Below are 20720 nucleotides of genomic sequence, written 5' to 3' on the forward strand. Positions count from 1 at the left end.
CAATATTTGACAGCGCCGATGTGGCTGGTATAGCTGACGGGTTAACAAATCTTTTCTTCGAGTGCTCGTAATTATGTTGTAAACAATGTTGCATTATTCAGTGTCGTTAGTCAAGCGTTATGTCTGTATTGTTTGCTAAATACTTTCGGCACTTCTGTGTGCTGTATTATTGTATCCTTACTTTGGGGGTTGTGGGTACTACAGCCAAGCTGTTTGCAACAAAGTATTTTTTCTTTTCTTTTTCTCTTTCTTTATCTTTGTTTTTTTCTGCTGCAGCTATAACTTTCTACTCAATGAGCGTGTCACGTTTGTCCTGTCTACCGGAGGTTATATCTGGTTTCATCCTATCAGTGACCTCTTCGCCAGGGTGTCCGCTGATATCAGCGCAGCTGTTTTTATCCAATCTCTCTGTTACTGGCATATCTATCCGAAACCGCAGATTTGTCACGCGTTCGCTGTGGCGAAACCGTGGGCTGAAACGCATCACCACCGTAGTACGCCAGATCACCAGCACGTTCCACGATATGGTAATCACCAGCAGGGAGTCTAATTACCGTCCTCCTTTCGTGCACTTACACGCACCGTGGCACATCACTGTATGGATTCACTCATAGTCGTCCTAGCGCCGTATCCGACAGAGCGTTCACGCTCTGTCGCTGAGCTTATTCCAGCCTCTGCAGCTGGGCGTTCACTCGATTGTGAGCGGCACCATGTTTTCAAAGACAGTGTTTCGAAGAAGCCTGTTTGGCGCTTTATCGCATGTATGGCGCGCCTTATTAAGGTGTCCTCTCCATCTACCACACCGGCCATCAGGTTCCTATACTGTATACGAGAATCGCCGCATGCGATATATATACCACGCCTGCAGTACTACTATATGGGCTTGTCTTGCACCATTGTTCGTACCCTGGCTGAATAATACAAGTGGCAATAGCCGAGGGGTGTTACAGGTATACTTTGGCAGTAACCGGTAGCTTCTTTTCTTTTTTTTTTATTCTTACCAGGGTGATAGACGCACAACACGGACGTTTATTACAGAGCTCAGGGTGGTAGATATGTGTCGGTATGGACTTATCGATGGCGAGGCGTACCTCATCGCTACGGGTGATCTATATACGCATGCTTCAAGAAAGCGGCACTGCGTGGCGTTACGAGGAAAGACGCGCAGTTGCTTCGGCTCGGTGGTGTTATACCTGACACCGTTCGCTGTATCTCGCGCGCGCGAACCACGCCCGTTCTGTCGTCATTACACGCGCTGAGCGCGCGCTAATGGCCGCCTTCCGCTCCCCCGTTGACCGGCCGATTGTTGCGCTCTCCGCGCTGTACAACTGCTGGGCCGTCGTGGTGCGGTGCCTTTGCGTTGCGCCACGTGACGTACCGTGTAGCGACGTTGACACGCTGGATTATGTAACGCGAGAGTCGCGCGTCAGCTGTCCTAGCTTTATTTTAAAAGGAGGCCTGCAACATATTCTGATGAAGCCTAACTTCCCATCTTTCTGCTCTTGTTAAAAAAAAAGTTAAAGATTCTGATGAAATTTTTGCTTGTTTGTTTTCTTCTTTGCTTGCTTGTTTGTCAATTAATTAAAATTATATTGTGTGGTTTTATGTGCCAATATCACGATATGGTTATGAGGCACGCCGTAGCGCTGGGCTCCGGATTTCAAAGCGAAGCTTTATATGCCTAGGCGAAATCGTATGTGGATATATATAGGCGAAATCGCCTGTGTACAGAAAACTATCATCGCCAGCATTGGCTCGAGCGTCGTCGTCTTCTTCCGCAGCCGGCTCGTTGGCGCCCCTCGGGGGTGCGCTCGTGCCACTGCTCCCGCGTTCGTCGTTGTCGTCTTCTTCCACAGATGGCTGCGTTGCCGCTCATCATTCCAGCGTAGAATTTCACTTCTGTCGTCGTAATGGGGAGGCCGCTTTTACGGGGGTATGAGCCATTGCTTAAGGGGGTATGAGCCATTCATTGTCTTACGTAACGGACAGATTTAATCTTGAAGCAATTTAATTTCGAGGAATCGCAAGCGGCAATTGGCGGGCGAATGCTGCTAATCACGCCGCCGAGCAAACTCGAGACGTCGAACGCAAGCGACAGCGGCGGCATACCGTCAGTGACGTCGTTCTCTCCGTCACAGCCGAACGTGTACTGTAACCTCATAATTGAGAAATGCTTTAATGAACCGTCGGGATTACGGCAAGAATCGAACCCACGACCTCGACATCAGCGCGCATAATGCCATAGACACCGAGATTACGCGGCGAGTGCTTGTTTGTTCGTTCATTCGTCGGTGTCGGTCGTTCGGTCGTCCGTCCTTTTTTAAAGCGAAGCTTGCTCTGCCTATAGACTTCACCCGGTTTCGTTTGTCCTGTCTGTGTCCGCGCACAGTTTATATAGCACTGCATGTTGTAATACTAGTAATACTAGTGGTCGCACCTCTGTTCAGGTAATTCAATCGCTAAATCACGACATAGAACCTTAATGTAAGGTCGGCCTATCGGTATCTCTAAAGCGCACATCCGTATTAAAGGAGTAGCGCATGGTATTCAACGCCTTGTTTGATTTTTCTTAAATTTCTAAGATATCTGGCGAAGCCATTTTTGGAAAATTGTAGTGCGTACCACTGCAGTGTTTGTGGTACGTGCGTACCATTAGTGCGTACCATAAGTAGTGCATGAGATTGCACGTAGCGTAAGACGAGGGCGGACACAATAGTACGTGTCGCATATAGTAGTACAGTATCAATTTAGCCGCTTCACGAAAGCTTATATAGCCTCTCATAGAATCCAGCATTTGCGCTGGATCTTCATAATTTTATAAAGTTACCGACCTAAGTGTGACGAACGAAGGCGTTCTGTCTATTTCTTAGCTTCCTAATTGCTGTTCGCAGTAAAACTTCTGTTGAGCTTCTATCGACGGCCGAAGGAAGGCCTAATGGAAGCGAAACGAAACTGGTATGCATCTCTGACTGAGCTACAAAGGCGACGTCATAGACGCAACCGCTACGCAATTTTGGCTAACCTCCTTGTCTTTCCGTCTATTCCAATTTTGGCTTTTGGCGAAGGCAGAGCGTTTCGAGAATAGCTTTGAGGTGCTCGGGAGAGTATGGACAGATGCGCCGAAGTCCCACTTTCCGACGACCAAGACGAAAGCGCATGAGACACCTTTGCTCGCGAGGTTCTGCGCTGTCCTGAAATCCCTAAATATCCGCTGAATGCCGCGCAATGCGCTTGTTTGGAAGAAAAACGCAAGATAGTTGGGACTTTCTTTTATCGGTCAGCATTAGGAGTGTTAAAGTGGAAAAAAGTGTATGTGTGTGAAGTGTGTGCGTGAAAAGCCGGTCACGTGGTAGAGGTAGAGGTAGGTCACGTGGTAGAGGTATACTCTTCGCTCCTCGAAGAGGCAGGACGTGTGTCGAGTGGGTTCCTGAACAACACGTTGCCATGTGTTGAACGCGGTTTAAATCATGGATCCGCATTTCTCGCGCATTTACCGCTAAATCGCCACTGATTATTGTTTTTTTTCTTTCCTGTTCCTCTTCCCTCTGATTTTTCTTTCGTTTTTTTTTTTTTTTTTTTTTTTTTTGTCCACTCAGTTAGTGAGGCCACTTATATCGGGTGCTCTACTTTTCTACGTATGAGTTAAGATTAAAAATACGCAAGGTAAAGTGAGTCAATGTCGGAGCGTGAAAGCAGAACGCGCGAAATCTAGCGTCAGAGGTCCGCGACAAGTTTTGAGAGAGCATTAGAGAAAGAGAGAGTCAGAGAAAGAAAGAAAGAAAGAAAGAAAGAAGAAAGAAAGAAAGAAAGAAAGAAAGAAAGAAGAAGGAAAGGAATAATACAATGTTAATGAGCTGCAGGCACATGCGTGCGCACAACATCGTTTCAACAGGTAAAAAAAAAAAAAAAAAAAAAAAAGAAGAACAAGAAGAAGAGTGCGCCGAACCTGTAGCATTCCCTTTCTCTCTTTTCATCATCTTTCGCTTATGCGGAAGGTCGGTAGCAGTACTTGCCAGTACGCTAATACGCGAGAACGGAACGTTGGAAGAAAAAAAAGAAGAAAATAAAAGAAACCGCAAATTAACCTTTACGGCATTCAACCCCTCATTTCTTATTTTTTATTCGCCTTCCTTTTCAATTACGTTGTTGTTCGTGCGCGTCATTCTTCGCCGCTGTGTCTCTGGTTTTCGCAAAATCTGGAAGATGAGCTTTTCTCCATTTTTTCCCCCCTCGTAATGTGCGTTCCGTCGTCGAGAAGTCGTCTCCTGCTGGCCCCGGTCCCTGTAATCCGTCTCGCCAAATCTGTGCAGCATCGGAGCAAGCTCTAGTTAACTGTGGCCACAGACCAACAACACTATAGAGCTTGCTGCGCCTTTATCTAATTCGCTATCCAGCTTACATCACTAGCAGTGCCGTGGAGTCTGTGAAGAGAGCACAAGTACCGCGACCGTTACGGTATACACCCGGCACAGGCGTCACGTGACGCCTGGGACTCCCAGCACTGCTCGCTCGTGAAGACGGTTCGTGCATTCCTGTCACGGCGTTGTGTTTGGTATCGCTGGCTTCCGCGACTAGTCAACGCATGAATCAGCCAGTCATGAACTTTGCAGGTTCATTCACTCTCAACGCAAGCATTTGCTTGGCATGCGATACTATGCGTGTAACGTAGGCACTGAAATTGTGTTTATTTTAATATAGTGTATTCCTCGCCTGCCGTTATTGTTACACACCATGTATCATGTTTATGCTTATTATGGACCTTTACTCATGATGCGTCTCTGAGGTTATTGTTTGGCTCATGTATGAGCAATTCCTTCTGTTCGCGTTGAGTATAATCATGCTGTGCTGCCCACTGCCGTTTGTACTGGGTCGTGGTCCAAGTCAAGCCCATGCAGCGGCTTTTTGACCACGGCCCCCTTAGCATCTCGGATGTTGGAATGAAGTTTGATTTGATTTCATGCAATTTCAATGATATACGTCTACCTTATCGAGAAAAAAAAATGTGGTCTGTTTGACATCTAACGCGCATGTCCGTTAGTTGAAAGATAAAATCTGGCGATAAAAGGGGCAAAATAGCGACTGCTCTGCATGGTAAAGAGAGATGTCACTGGACGTTACCGTATTGCCGATTTGGCTATACATATAATACAGCTGATTATTCCTCACTTATTTAATGTTTGTTTCCTTTCTATTCTTTTTCCTTTCCGTTTTTATTTATTCTCTTTCTTGAATTTTTTTTTTTTTTTTTGAGTCGCTGGAAGTTGTTTTTGATAGGCAGTTTTTCGGTGACCTTTCTTTTTTTTCATCATTTGATACACGACGACAACAAGTCTGGCAGGCCTTTATTCCAAATTTAAGCTACTATTTCAAAAGAACTTGTTCTTGAGCAAGTTGGCGTTTACGTTTCAGCTGCTATGAATGCTTCAGTATAACAACGGAGTGTTTAGGACCTAAGAGAGTTAACGATTCTGCACCAACACCACCGGCGAATGACGTCCCATGCTATATAGGTGAAGCTGGCGGTACATGTTCCGCGCTCCTGCACGGTATTATTTAGAGGAGACACGCTGCCTTGCCGGCCGTTAGGGCTAAAACCAACGACACGGCGAGCGTCGCTCCGGGGCTGATTGCCTTTCGCTGCGCGCGTTTCGTCGTCGACTCGAGGCGCGGAAACAAGTCCGCTTCGCTGTCACCTTCCCCGGTTTTCGAAAGTACCGAGTTAGAGACACCTTCTTCCGGCGTGCAGATAGGGCAGATATTTTTATGCGCGCGTTACCGACGACTCCATTTATCAACCGTTTAACGCCACATCTACGCCTCCGAACGCGGTAATTTATGGACGTCGCCTTCCGGGTTTCTCTCTGAGGTAGCGTTACGTCTTCTATCGTCTTGTAGATGGAGTTCTGAGACCTCATCCGGCTTAGTATGGATATTTGCATGCGTAATGTATGGGATCGCTGCTTTGTGTCTGTTCTATTTTCTTTATAGGGTAATGGGGATGATAGACCGGTTCATCGATTTATGAAGTTCGGTGCTCATTTTGTCCCTTCACTTAAAAATTTTTTTAAAAAGATATCGCCGACCTAAAGAAAGTAAATAATTCCATACACGGCGCACAGGCAGGCTTATACTAACCTTATACTATATAAGGTTATAAGTCACTAGGCCACAAGTAAAAGAGACTGCGGACGGTCTTCGGACCTGCACAGTTTTCGCAATGCAGTGTGCTCATAAATTATTGCGTATAAGCGAAACGAGAAAGAAACAACACCAGAACTTAGCACCACTACTCTCCTAAGTATGCTAGCTGTCCCTCGTGATAGCTTGCGCTTTGAGACTCTCTGTTATAGACTGCGCTGCCTTTGGGATCGGCCCACATTTTTGGTCACACGGATACCTACAAAGTGCGTGACGTTCATCTACGATCTTATGGAATTAAAGATCTATCGCCAAACCATGTAGTTTGTAAGATGTTAATCGACACTTTATATCTATAGACTCGTTTAAATAACCTTCGTCGGAACTTTATCATGCAGCATTCCCGTATAACGTCTAGAGGCATGTAATATATCCGAAGGCATGAAAGCTGTCGTCTCTGGTCGCCAATTTTAATTGACGAGTCACGTGACATCCATAACGCAGATCTATTTTCGACGTCGAGATCAATAATCGCGAGAAGCGGCTTGCGACAGCTTCGGCAACAAAGGTTATTGAGGCCTTGTGCCCGTTCTTCGATAGCCTTGGTTTCCTCCTAATTTTTCCTTTTGTCGCCGTATGCATGTGCAAGAGACCGGTTCGAATAATTGCCGATCTACTGCTATTGACCGATGCCTCAAATGCTCGCCGAAAAATAAAAACCGCAGTGAACGAGCTAACTTGCGTTTTTATCACCTTCCGCATGCTTTAGAAAAACAGCTATGCATCGCTTTTGTGCTCGGGTAATAAAGCGAATATTTCGCTTTGAAGAAAAGTAGAACGAAAGGCGTAAGGCTGTACACCAGATCGCGTTTTTCCTCTATAGAGCTCGAAGTTTAGTACTTAAAGGCGGTCTTTCGAGAAATATCAACCGGATCAAATAAAGTTAATAATAGACGGGCTGTGCACTGCAACGGGCCTGTCTGTACAGAGTGTGAAACTGCGTTAAATAGTTACGTACATGACACTGTGTGACACTGTATATAAGCTGTATGCAAATTAGCCAACCAGGAAGTTACTCTGGTTAACATCTCTGCATTTCATCTCTTCCTTTTCTTTTTTTTTTCTTTTTTTGTTGCTCTCTCTGTCTATTTCTCGCTACAGCGCAGCGTTAAGACCGTCATGCTATACCATAGTACAAGCTGCACTGCAGCAGTCACAGAGTCACGTCACACCATAAATGATGTCACTCAATAAAAAGCGTGGTCTGTTCCTGTTAACGTTGATCAGCACTGCTCAGGAATAAAGTGCTGGTAAGTGTTAAGTAGAATATAAGTCTATTTCGTCGCAGATTTTGAGGACGTATTTCTCGAAACTGGTGCTAAGAAAATGATTTCTCCTTAATGGATGCGACTTCACTACTACTCGCTTGCAGTTCCGCAACATATGTCCCATAAAGTGAAGGATTATAAAGCTAATTAGTGAAGCTTTGTTAATTACCTAACATCACACTACAATTTCATTCCTGCAAGTGATGTCCGCTTCTCTAAGCCACCCAGCTGGCGTGACAGAAATAATTGCGCTGTCTGCCACAGACGATTTTAATGAGTCTGTTGCCACTAAAGAAAAGATCGCCCGGACATATCTGTTGCCAAAACTCTCTACGAACGCATTGCGTATAAAACAGCCTTAGCAGAGTTCAGAAATCACGCACCGCTTATCTAACACCAGCAGCCACTAAGTTTCATCCAGACCTCGACGGCCTGGGGCATACGGCGCTGACGCCCAGGCCGTCCTAGCTGTCCCGGGGCCGTGTCGCTCGTTCGGCCGGTCGATTGCGCGCACGCCGTTCCCTCGCTTCCGTCGACCTGCAGATAAGTTGGTCCGATCGAGACCGCGACATCAAACGGTCTGGCAGCAATACATCGGCTCTTTCGAAGAAGGGCGAGATCGCGGCGGCAATCCGAACGAGGCTTATACTCTCTCCTTGCAAGCAGCAGTGCCGGGGCCACGCGAACGGGGGGAGCTCGATTACGTGACCCGTTTTTTTCTCGCCCTCGCTGAGGCCTGCCGCCGCGCGACGTTTCGTTGTTTATGCCACCCCCGGAGGGGAAAGTGCGCCGCCGCCGCCGCCGAAGAAGAAGTGGCCGGACCACGCTGGTTTCCTGCGAGCGGCCGACCTTGTTGCTTGCTTGCCGCTGCACCTGCGAACGCTAGCGACGCCGGCGGCAGCGTCAGCAGGCGCCAAGGCAGACAACCGCCAAGCTTCCTACCGAGAGAAACTTGCCTGCCCCGACGTCGTATAGTTACCGGAGTGTCTGCGCGAGCGCTTGTGGTGGCGTCGTCTGCTCGCGTCGTCGTCTGCTTCGTAGGAAGAGGCGAGTGTGTTGCTTGTGTTTCGAGCCCCTTTCCAAAGAGTGTGTCGTCGAGTGCATGTGCCAGCGCCGAAAAGCGTCGGTGACGTGCGCGAATCTTCGAACGTCGCGCTGCAGAGTGTGCGCGCATGGTTTTGCTGGGCGCCACGACCGACGCCGCCGCCGCCGCCACGGCTGTCCCGGGGAGCGTGCTTCTCGACGACCGATGCGCGGCCGGCATGATCGGCGCGCGGGGCGACAAGTGCGTGCGCATCAAGGCGCACCCGTCGCATTCCATCATCGAAAGTGTGCACCAGTGGCAACGCGACGGACTCTTCCCGACGCCGGCGACGCGATCGGAGGATGGGAACGGAGAGATGCCGCAGCGGGCCGTCGCTCCGCAGACCCAGAAGACCGCCGCCCCCAGGGGTGTCGCCAGGAGCGCGTCGGCCGCGCACGTTTCGGCCAGGGCACAGGTAGTACACAAGAGATTGCACTCGCACGGTCGCGGTGTACACGATATGCCGTATCAGTGATGGGGATGCGTTGGATCTCGAGTGATGGATAGGACGGGAAAGAAGTGTGTGTGTGTGAGCAGCTGTATGCTGTAGATGGTGTGTAAGCACTTCTTCAGAAGCACAAAGCTCGGTCGTCTCGAGGCCATTGACTCCTGCCAGTCTAGCTAATCACTTAACACATTTCCAGAGACTGAGCATAGGAGCCAAACTCATCGTCCAATACTTTCAAATGCTGGTCGTTCGACAAGGAACACTTACTCGGTTGACTAGTAGGATGGTACATGCTGTGGAAGATATACTACATTCGTGCTAGGCATGCTTTGGCACACTCCATAGTGAGCAGACGACGGTCTAATTAAGGCGCAGGAACACGAGGAACAAGTATGTGAATCGGCACACATACGCTGCGGAATGGCTATATACGCAGGCTATGTATGTACACACCTTCCACTCAGTGCCACATTGCTTCGGAACATTGTGTAGATTAGGCACCTCGTTACGCTGCCTTGTCGCAGCTGCGCTCGCGAGCCATCATAAGCTGCTGATCACTGCATCGTTGTTACAACTCATGCACTCTTCATCGTTTGTTGTCGGCAAGCTGCGTTTCTCGCCAGTGCATCATTCGAACGGGGACTCATAGTCACGCACAACTTCATTTTCTGTTTGCCATATAGCTTCGCGGACATCGCAGACTGTTCAGTTAGCACGCGCTGCCCAGAGCGCGTTTCCTGCTCGTGTCCTGAGCGGCAACCGCAAGCTAGAATACAGCGGCGCGCACCAGTTCGTGAAGCAATGGAGCGGCGCGGCGTTCGTCAAACCGCGCGTGGCCTTATCACTCCCGGAGCGATCATCGCTCGTGCGCCACTCATCATCGCCTCTCGCGTGAGCTGCCCCGTGGCCGCCTCAGCGCTGCTCGCGCACTGCTTGCTCATTAGTCGTGCACTGCTCATCGTTTGTGTGTTAATCACCGCCTCCGTTGCGCGTCGCCGGTGCCCTGTTTTCGATTTCGCGCTGCACAGTGTCCATCACCTTCTACCACCGCTCGTGCTCTACTTACAAGACGTGAGGCGTTCACCATCTTGGGCCCTCTCACTAAGTACAGAACCCTGTGGGGCCCCTCTAGAACCATGCCTGCCGTCGGGCTTCTTTCCCTTTGTTTTGTGTAATGCCCACCGCTGGCGCCGTGTTCATTCTCTGCGTGGACGGTGTTCGTGAAAACGTTTTCAAGATACTCCATCAGCGACAAGAAGTGTCGCGAGACCCCGTGGTTCCCTTGTCCCTAAAACCACATTCTGGGTTCGGCCCTTACTCATGATCTATCTAACTTTTGATTTAAGAACACGAGGCAATGTACGAACTTTAAAACCTTAGACAAATATTTAAATTGGCCTTATACGCCATGTTTCAATCCGGACCTCTATACTCGCACTCTATCCTTACCTTTTTGCAATATATACTGCTCTTTGGCTACACTTGGTCAGTAATTACAGCAAGTTGGGCGAGTTTGTTTCCATTCATAATCAAATTTGGTCCTTATGCCGTCAAACACACATCAATCAATCATCAGACCCTGCGAAAAACCTCCTATAGTAACATGTCTGGCGCTCAGGTTCACTATTTTGAGCTGTAGTAGAAGCTGTTCTGCTACTGAGCGCAAGGTCGCGCGTTCGAATCCCTGCTACAGCAAGTCCATTCCCATGATATGGAATGCAAGCACGTGCTCTTGCATTTAGGCGCACATTAATGGGGCTCCAAGCAAACAAGAGTATTCCGTAAGCCTCCACTACGGTGCCTCTCATTGCTCAAGTGTCGGTTTGGTACGTTAAAATCAATCACTCAATCAATCAACAGTAGTTGCTCCAAATACCGGGTATTTAGACTGATGTTGTTGCTCAAAATAGTGAACCTGAGCGCCAGACATGTTACTATAGGAGGTTTTTCGCAGGGTCTGATGATTGATTGATGTGTGTTTGACGGCATAAGGACCAAATTTGATTATGAATAGAAACAAACTCGCCCAACTTGCTGTAATTACTGACCAAGTGTAGCCAAAGAGCAGTATATATTGCAAAAAGGTAAGGATAGAGTGCGAGTATAGAGGTCCGGATTGAAACATGGCGTCTGAGTCACCTTGACGCTTGACGCAACCAACCACAATACCGACGACAGTTTAATGATTGAAGTCAAATAATTATAAAATGTTCTCTCTCTACGACAGTCCTTACTTTTTTCAGATATCGTTTTCCCAACGTTATCCTCAAGATCTGCTTGTGCTCGTCCTCTCAAGAGAAGCTTTTCTGTGCAACACATGTTGCGAGAATGCCTCAGCGCCGTAACATTGACGGATCGGCCCTTGAATAGGCGTAATGCTATGACCTCATCGTGTGGCGCAAAATCCGTGCCCCCGCATCTATCTTGTGGCGTGCGGCGTGCGCAATAAATCACTAGCGTTTCCTTGAGTCAAATGGTACCTTCGCGTGCTCTAGCCCCAACTTCGCGTATACTACTGTGTGTGTACGTGAGCCTACGGTGATATAATGAAGGATTAAGAAAGAAAGACAAGGCTAAATGTGTTCGTTCCAATTCAAGCACGCGCAGTAAAAACACGTTGCAGAGGCTATAAGGTTGCCACATGTTACCCACAGCAGAAATATTTTGACGCGATCAACAACACGTGAAGTAAATAACGGTGGTTGGTTGGTAGGTTCGTTAACATGTGTGAAATGAGGCGACCTGGATAGGACGCCAAGGGGATGGTGCAACCACAGGCTGAGCTTCCTTGGAACTGAGTGTAGCTGACAGCGTAGTCAAGGCTTTGTTTTGATGTTGCTATATACTGCTGTCCAGGATTCGTCAACAGTAAACGACTCTGTAGGTCCCTGAGCACGGAGAGCAAGCGGCATGAAAAGCTATGAGTGAGCAGGCTATAGGGGCCCGTCACTCAGGCCGCGAGCTCTCCACCTTTTTTTCATTAAAGATGTATGTATGTATGTATGTATGTATGTATGTATGTATGTATGTATGTATGTATGTATGTATGTATGTATGTATGTATGTATGTATGTATGTATGTATGTATGTATGTATGTATGTATGTATGTATGTATGTATGTATGTATGTATGTATGTATGTATGTATGTATGTATGTATGTATGTATGTATGTATGTAAGCAAGCAATACTATGTACACGGACGTGAAGAACTAGGAGCTAGGTTTTTCACGTCTTTGTACATAGTATTGCTTCGCAGTGCAGTGTTCCATCATGCCATATACCAGCCATTTCACATAAAATGAATGAATGAACGAACGAAATATTTGAATGGGTGCGGAGGAGTGAGTGGGTCATTGAGCGAATGACAAGCAAGTCGTTAATGATGGTGGGTTATCAGGTCGTTGTCATCCTCGCCGTATAGCAATCTGCGTCAGCTTAATTAATTTCGCTACAGAACAAAAGTTTCCTTTCGGAGACATCAAAATACGTGTTCCTGTGTCAGCCGAACGCTGGAAGTTCTCATTTCCTTCACTCCTTCTTGCGCATCGTTTGACTGTGTTGCTCTTTCATTGGTATGTGTCCGTTATGCTACTTAGTAGACCGCATGTCATCTGTTCCGCACATTACGCGCCCTGCCCAATCCCTCGTCTTCCCCGGCTCGCGTCTTATCTGTCCTGATAACTTTCTTTCCGTCTATCGTTGCGCAATTCTTAGCTTCCTATCAAATTTATTTGTCAGCCTGAATTATTTCGCCCCTAGCTCCGAGTAGTACTGGCAGAATACAGTGGTTATAAACCTTTTCAAAAATAATGTTGCACCGGTTGGGAGTGCCTGCCAAAACACCCTTCATTCGATTTTCATTCTTCTTCCTTTCCATATCATGACAACATGCGTGGTTTATAGATAACGGATAATGTATACTAGCTCTCCGCTACCATAGACTGACATCAGTTGTAATCTATACCGTTCCAACTCCGTTCTATTTGCCTATCTTAATTTTGAAGTTTACCGCTTAGGCTTTGTAACTTCAGATTATCAACCATGTTGTTGAAGTCATCGGACGGTCGGTGTTAAGAGCAAATCGCAGGTCTTTTAAGATATTCGTCGTTACTGTCTGCCTGTATTTTTTGTCAAATCTAACTTTATGAACACTTTTTAGGGATATGTAGAAAATAACAATGGACACTGTGTTGCCAGCCTGACAGCCGTCTTTAACGGTATTTTTCCATTCTTGCTCTCAAGGACTACAGTAGCTGTGAACGGTCGCCGCTCTTCAATGTATTCACGTATGCATTGTCCACGCCTTTCTTGGTTATGCAATGCTTGCATGACTACTTGTGTCTCCGCTAAAACGAACGCCTTTTTTTTTTTTTGCGCCAGGTCTGTTGTAATATGATGCCTGCATTGCTCCAACGGCGTAATTTGTACGCAGCAGATCACCAAAAGCAGTCGCAATAACACCAATGTCCCCGTCATCTGTATCTTCACTTCAGGCGCAGTGGGAGTCACTTTTTGTATTAATTGCTTATATTGTCTTCGAGTCGCGCCCAATAACGAAATCGCGTCAATTACGAAAGTTCATAATATTTTAATTAGTTCAGCTTAAACTAAATATACTACCTCCTTTAAATGCCACCGGAAACTTCCTTGTTGCGCAATGAACAAGAGAGACGAAAACAAAACAGAAACAGGCAAATATCGAATTAGCGCACGTGCACGAAGGTTCACTATTAAATGTAACTCGTGACAGGAAATTGAGTCAATGCGAGTGCAGCGTTTCTTCATCGGGAAAACGAAAAGTGGCTGATAATATGTGTTAGGCAGGTATGTACACATGCAAACGCGATCTGCTGGCGTTGGCGCGCAATTGTTGCAGAATGAATGAATGAATGAATGAATGAATGAATGAATGAATGAATGAATGAATGAATGAATGAATGAATCAACGAATGAATCAAACGAATGAATGAATGAATGAATTCAAATCTTTATTGGCTTTGAAATGGTGTTACTATATCGGATAAGAAGCTCTCAGACCAGCGCTCCTCTGGTGAGCTTTAAAAAAAATTAAATTGTGGGGTTTTACGTGCCAAAACCACGATCTGATTATGAGGCACGCCGTAGTGGGGGACTCCGGAAATTTCGACCACCTGGGGTTCTTTAACGTGCACCTAAATCTAGGTACACGGGTGTTTTCGCATTTCGCCCCCATCGAAATTCTGGTGAGCTTTTCCAGTCATTTCTGGATGTATAGTCCACCAAGATACAGCTAATTTCCGAGGCACAGGGTGGTTCTAAAACGAATGCACATGAACACACTAACACAAATTAGTTTACACAGCGCCTATGCACTAATGAACTGCGCACGAAAGCCATCGTTAAGCAAGTCCTCTCAGCGCTTCGCTTCATCGCGCAGAATGCATTAGACGTTTCGCGTTGCTCCTACAAGTGGGTGTGCTTTTATGCATAAATCGGCGCCAAACTCAATACCCGATTCGCTTCGGAAATTAAGACTGCGCTAGAGCATCTCGGCGATTGTCCCAGAAACAATGGGGGTTGCTCGGAGGGCGGAATTAAAGACTGAGCGGCGCGGGGCGACAGCAGGCTGCCCGCTCACCGGAAAGGTTCGCACGGGTGCAGCCACTTGCTTTGTTCAGGGACGCGCGTTTGTGCAAGGTTTGGCGAGTCGCCTATTCGTCTGATCGGCTTAATTGTCTCGCCGGTGTTAGACTGGAACTTCGCCTACAGTGTGACCGGGCGCAAATTAGTTGGCCCCGAGGAAGGTCTGTCATTGTCTGCGCTAGAGAGATATGCATGTGCGAAGGGTGATTGGCTCTTAAGTCAATGTTAAGGTGCTTCGAAGGTCTTTTGGTAGCATTTTCGTGGCTATTGAACATTATCTGCTTATAAAGGTGCTGTTAAAAAAAGTATACGGAAGCAACATAGACGATATCTGGCCCGTGTACAGCAATTTTCAGTATCCTTTGTTCCTGGCTTTCATGAAGAAAGTCTTTTTTTTTTCCTCTCCGGATTCCTTTCTTTAAGGAACATCGTACGTATTTGATATGCGAAACGAAGCACTATTTAGTTTAGGAGTTATAGCTTTCTATAAAAGTTACAGACTCACTGCTGGCTCATACCCTGTCAAATGTTGCCGAACGTGGCTTTTATTCGAACAACTACGCTATCAAATACACTGTCCCTGCGCTCGCATGTCATGTTTATAGAAAACATCGTTCACTTTTGTGGTATAACGACGCACCCCTTTAAACATTAAGTTTCATGTAAAAACGACTACAGGGAACTCTGGTACTAGTGTTTACTGGAGCTTCAAAAGTATGACTGTTCAGACAGCATGGAAATGATGGGTGGACACGGATTCGCCTGCACTTCGTCCTTCTTACTTCAAACAGATTTGCGACTTTACAGACTGATAATTTTGAACAAGATATTGCGTTACGAACGCAACATTTCGAAATGGTTATACGTGTGCGCTGGAAATTGGTGTCTTCGTGCGTTTATAGAAAAATCTGATATATAGGAAAGTTAGAAAGATGTGGTGGGTTGTAGCAACAGGCGGATTTAGCCAGGCGATCAAGGCCGGCAATTGCTGCGCCGTGTCCATCATAGCAGCCTCTCTTAAGAAAGGTGAAGCGTAATATGTAACGCCTCGACAACGCCTGAAGCTACAAGCACCAAGATTAGACTGTTCTTTTTTATTTTTTATTTCTTTCTTTTCTTTCTCTCTTCTCTCATCTCTCTCTTTTACTTTGGAAGCCTGCATTCAAGCGTAATAAACGTATGGTTACAAATGCACAAACAGACTTGTTTCGTGCAGGTGGTCCAATATGGAACGAGTAGTGAGGTCCGTGGATCCAGTTTGAGATTAGACGAATCCGTGCACCAATGGAAATTCCCATAGCAGTTGAACAATCGCAGGGCCAGCGTTCTCTCTGGTATAACTTTTGTAGGAAACTATGACTATAAAGGTTCGTGCCGACGTCACAAGCTGCCACGTAGCGCAGGCCATACTCGCCTTACGGGCATCGAAATGCCCCCCGCAGCGCATCAGCAGACCTTCACGGTCGTCACCCTTCTTCGGGGCGCGTCAAGGAACATCCCGTGGCACGCCCTTGAACGGCGCAAAGCGCGCTCGGATTGGATTATGTACCATTCCGATCCCAGTTCACGCGCGCATGGAGGATGCATATAATACGTGAGCGATCATATTCGCCGAAATTCGAGCAGCTCGATACGGAGCACGCAGTCGCGCGGCTGTCTCGATTCATCACGTTCCTTATTAGACGCGTAACTGGTTTGCCGTATTGCGACCCAGATGGATGGGGCGAGGAGGGGCCCGTATAGAAACGGCTGGATCGGTTCGTGGATCGACTGCGCGAGACGCTCTTACATACGCGGAAGGAAAGAACGCAGCTGCCCCGGCGGAGGCGACTTGCATTCAGGGTTGGCCGTTTGCGAAAAAGACGGGGAAATGTGCTCTTGCGCCGGTGGCTAACGAGCCCCCTTGAAAAAGTTCTCGGGGAGGCGTTTTGTGAGAGGCGAGTGCGTTTCCGAGCAGATTTCCGCAATCGACGTCTTTCGTAAACTGACATTAGGCAGCCCGCGTGCGAGCATGTTATATCAGCGCGTCTTGTTGGTCCGTACACGATAGCGGTGCGGGGCAGCTAGCTGCTAGCGCTCATAGCGTTATAACCGCGCGCACTCGCTGAAGCTGAACGCATTCAGCAATCGCGAGTCTCATGTATAATTGCTCACATTTCCTCGATTTCTTTACTCGTATGCCACTTTGGTTCGGTTTCGCTGAGGTGGACGTATATTCTTATGGATAATTTGTTGAAAATAAAATAACTATGGTGGTTGGCGTCTCTATATAAGCAACTCGCGAGCCCTGAGAGAGGCCGTAGTTAGACGACACCGGTTTAGTTTCGACTGCATGTATTCTCTAACGCGCACCCAAAGCGAGGGTAGACGTATGGTCTTGCGTTCTGTGTTCATCGCATTTCGGCCGCTGCCGCCGGGAATTGAACCCGCCATCTCTTCTTGCTCAGCATCAAAACGCCGCTCGGGCTGAGCTGTGCACCGCGATTGGCCTCTTGATGGAAATGGTTTCGTAAGTTGTGCTCAAACGAACCAATTAATTAATTAATTACCGAATGAATGAATGAATGAATGAATGAATGAATGAATGAATGAATGAATGAATGAATGAATGAATGAATGAATGAATGAATGAATAACCTTACCAGCCCTCGAATGCACGCAAAGTGCCTCGAGCGGCCAGTCGCGCGGCAATTTTACGTGTATTCGCGGGCTTCTTTCCCGCTCGGAAAAACACTTTCATGAAAGCACGTATTGAGCAACAGAAAGCTGTATCGGGAGTTTTTCATGTTCCTCTGTACAATTTTCTCGTTGACACTTTTCATCTAATTATAACATTTGAGAAGTTGGCTAATGAATTATTAAGACTAATTATGTAGTTAGGCGGAATACAAAAAATAATCTGAGTAGGTATCTCCAAGCGACTGCAAACAACGTTACCTTGGTTCTGTCCAGCTACGTGGCATTTGCATATATTTAACTCTTGGTGCATGATTGCTGGGACACCCTGTATACAGTGCTTGCTATACTTCAGATGAGACGTTTGAGTTGACACGATTAAGAAAAGAAAGTAAACGCAAGCGAAAAAGAAAAGGAAACAAAACAAAACAGGAATATACAAATAAGCCCAGATTATGACTGGCGAAATGTTAAAAAAATCGATAGATTTTATCCATAGGAAAGACAAGAGAGGTCGGCCTGAGCTAGTGTGCTCTAGTCTGCTGCTCTGTACTGGGGAAGAGGGAAGGGGAGTGAAAGTACTGGGATGGATGATGATGATAAGAGGAGTGCTGACTGCTTATGTAGTACATAAGATGGGGGCCCTACTAGAGCCGCTCGTCTAGCTTCGTGTCGTGCAGAAACAGCGCTTTAGTTGCCCGCATTGAAGCTGCAGTGTCAGGCCATGGGCCAAGGGTAGCATCCTCCGACAGTGGTTGCCTGCCAACGCTGCAGCTAGGGAACTTTCCAGCGTCCTTCGCTCCAGCATATATGCTGGGCAATCGTACAATGCCTGTTCCAGCGTTTCAGGCGTCTGGCAGTGTTCACAATCAGGGCTGTTCGAACGAAATGTCAAAGAATGTTTGTATGTACTGAATGGCATAAGCAGGGCCTCCATGGCTCGGATCACATCCCCACCTGTGCCCCAAATATAGTTTATGCGGCGGCGATAGCTTCGTTTACAGCTAACTGCACGCCTCTCGGAAGCTGGTAATCGTGACTGCTTGAGAGCGCGAAAGAATGCTATCGTGAAGATTTCAATCTTTCACTGGTGCTTATTTCATCCTTCGAAGGACAGCGTCGCCATTAGTTCCTATGCTGTGTAGTTTTGATAGCGGAAGGTCAAGAGCGGGAAAATGGCACGCTTGACTCTCACGGCCGCGAGATATACTCTCGTAAAGTGATGTCATTAGCGTCGAGAGTTAAATTAATAAAAAAGTTTTTTTTTATTTGTGATTGCGACGGAGACTTGCTTTATGGCATAATATGTGGCATGAATTACCGTGTGTGTGTGCTGTAAGGCCCGCGTTCTGTAATAATAGAAGCAGTGTTTTGTGATAGCTCTGGTCACGCGATCATAGCTGGTCCTGACCAGCCGCAGCGGCTTAAACGTTAAATGTTTAACTGAATGAAGAAAGACGATTGCTGAATTGAAACATTTCAGTGATTTAGCAATTCGAAAACGAACGCTGGGCAGTCACTTACAATGAAAGAAAGGGCAACACAATAATTTAGATTAGCTAGATTCCTCGTATTCTGACGTAGACTAAAGCGGTTCGTCATTGAAGACGCACTGCTCGGTTGTGACAGCAGAGATAATATTTCGTGGACACAGTAGCAGACGTGTTAGCGAAATGCGGCAAACCAATCGCAAAAATCAGTTCTTACGGACGATAATTTTCACGTATTCCGCCTCTGTTTGCAGTCCGCAAGGTTTGGGAACTTTTGTCTACGACTGTAAAGCAGCTTTGTGTCCGAATACAGTGCAGGTGGTTGAACTCCCTTTCGCTTCGTGCTTATGCCTTGATATATCTCATTCTTCCGACATTCCTCGTATAGTCATTGGCTCGTTTTCGTCATCGAATACGCTGCATTCTGTTGTGATAGTAGACATAATACGTCATAGACCTAGTAGCAGACATATTAGTGAAAGGCGGACGACATCGCAAACAGCTCTGTTGTGTTCGGTTCTGTCAAACGCGGATTGCAGTGGTGAGATTAGGGTAAATTAACAGTTCTGACAAAAAATTTCGTTTATTCGATCTCAGTCGTTTTGGGGCCGTCGAGCTCCGCAACCGTTGGTTTCCGACTGTGCAAGCTTTCCGTTCGAATACAGCGCAAGGACTTGAGCTCCCTCTTCCTCCGTGCTTACGCCTTGATATATCGCATTCCTCTGCCATTCTTTTTTTTTTTTTCTTCATTCATTCTTTTCCCACAATGCGCCTGACTTTTGTGCAGACACGAAAGGCTTCGAAAGCTCGTGTATGCCGAATGCTTGCGTGCCTCGCCTGCAGGGGAACGCCTGTCGACTGGATCGTTTCCGGCGAATAAGGACAGCTTCGCACGGGCTCAACACGCACGCACGTCACGGCGAAGGAGCGCAGGCGTTACATCGAACGCGCTCGCCGGTCCACAATGCACGATCAAAAGGCCGTTAGTCTATACCGTGGCGCGGAATAATGCAACAGGCTCGAACGGCTGAGTCTCGTTTGCTTCGGGCCCTGTCCCGGCGGGGTGTCTCCTCCGCTCTGCGTAACGCAAACACTGCAGCCTATAAGCAACGGCGTAAAATACACGCGGGCCTGAGGAAATCGTCGTTTCGTTCGTGCGGTTCAGCGTGGTTGGTCAGGTGTGTACGCCGCGTTTTCACTCACTTAAGCCACCGGTGCGTACCACCCCGATTTACAAATTTGTAATGGAAAGCAAAGAGAGAGAACGAAAGAAAGGGAAAAAGATTTGGGTAGAAATTCGTACAACTTTGTCGCCAAATAAGCATATTGTCGCGATGTCGGGAACTCAGCAGCGAAGAGAACCACCGATCAAGAGAGGACTATCTTTTAGCGCATGCTAACGACTTCCTTAAGTTTTGCTTGAAGTGCCGGAATATGTGTTTATCGCCGTCGTCAGATGCACTACAGACGCCGCTATATAGAAGAAGTTCTAGAACACAGACGTGTCGTGCAAAGTAACTCCACGTCGTGAGTTTTCAATAGAAATTCGCCGAGTGCGAGGTAAGTATGCGAAGAGTCTGGCAACGTTCCTACTATGCTATAGCTCCAGAAGAAAGCGATGACGCTAAGAAAGGACGCGTACACACTGAGCGCTACGCACATATACAATGTGCGCTGACACGGCAACGTTCTAAACGTTCTTGAATCACCGCTCAAAGCATTGCTCACTGTCTGCCATCCCCCGTTATGTCTGGAGAACGTAATCGCATTTCGCTTTTACCAGTATACGTTTCTGATCAACTTCTTCGGCTCTCTTTCCGTGCATCTAACGGCATAATCTAATGGCACAACAATGGTTCTCTTGAGACCTCTCGATAGACAGCCTTGGGGAAACGTAGCGCAGTAAAAATGCACTCTGCTTTAAAAGCAAG

The 20720-nt window shown here is 47.1% G+C and overlaps 1 protein-coding gene across 2 annotated transcripts in view; it reads left to right on the forward strand.

Moving 5' to 3' along the window:
* LOC119460696 (protein FAM107B) overlaps positions 1 to 20720 on the forward strand; it is a 129870-nt gene that overhangs the window by 10845 nt on the left and 98305 nt on the right. The window contains exon 1 of one of the 2 annotated variants that reach the window (XM_037721748.2): positions 8428 to 8965. The exons of the other annotated variant lie outside the window; for it this stretch is intronic. Coding sequence (XP_037577676.1) covers positions 8639 to 8965 — 327 coding nt within the window. The 5' untranslated portion in view covers positions 8428 to 8638. Of the gene's footprint in view, positions 1 to 8427; positions 8966 to 20720 lie in introns of those variants that run through there. 2 annotated transcript variants of the gene reach the window in all.

This window comes from Dermacentor silvarum, chromosome 8 (genome assembly GCF_013339745.2).
Source record: "Dermacentor silvarum isolate Dsil-2018 chromosome 8, BIME_Dsil_1.4, whole genome shotgun sequence".
Lineage (NCBI taxonomy): Eukaryota > Metazoa > Arthropoda > Arachnida > Ixodida > Ixodidae > Dermacentor > Dermacentor silvarum.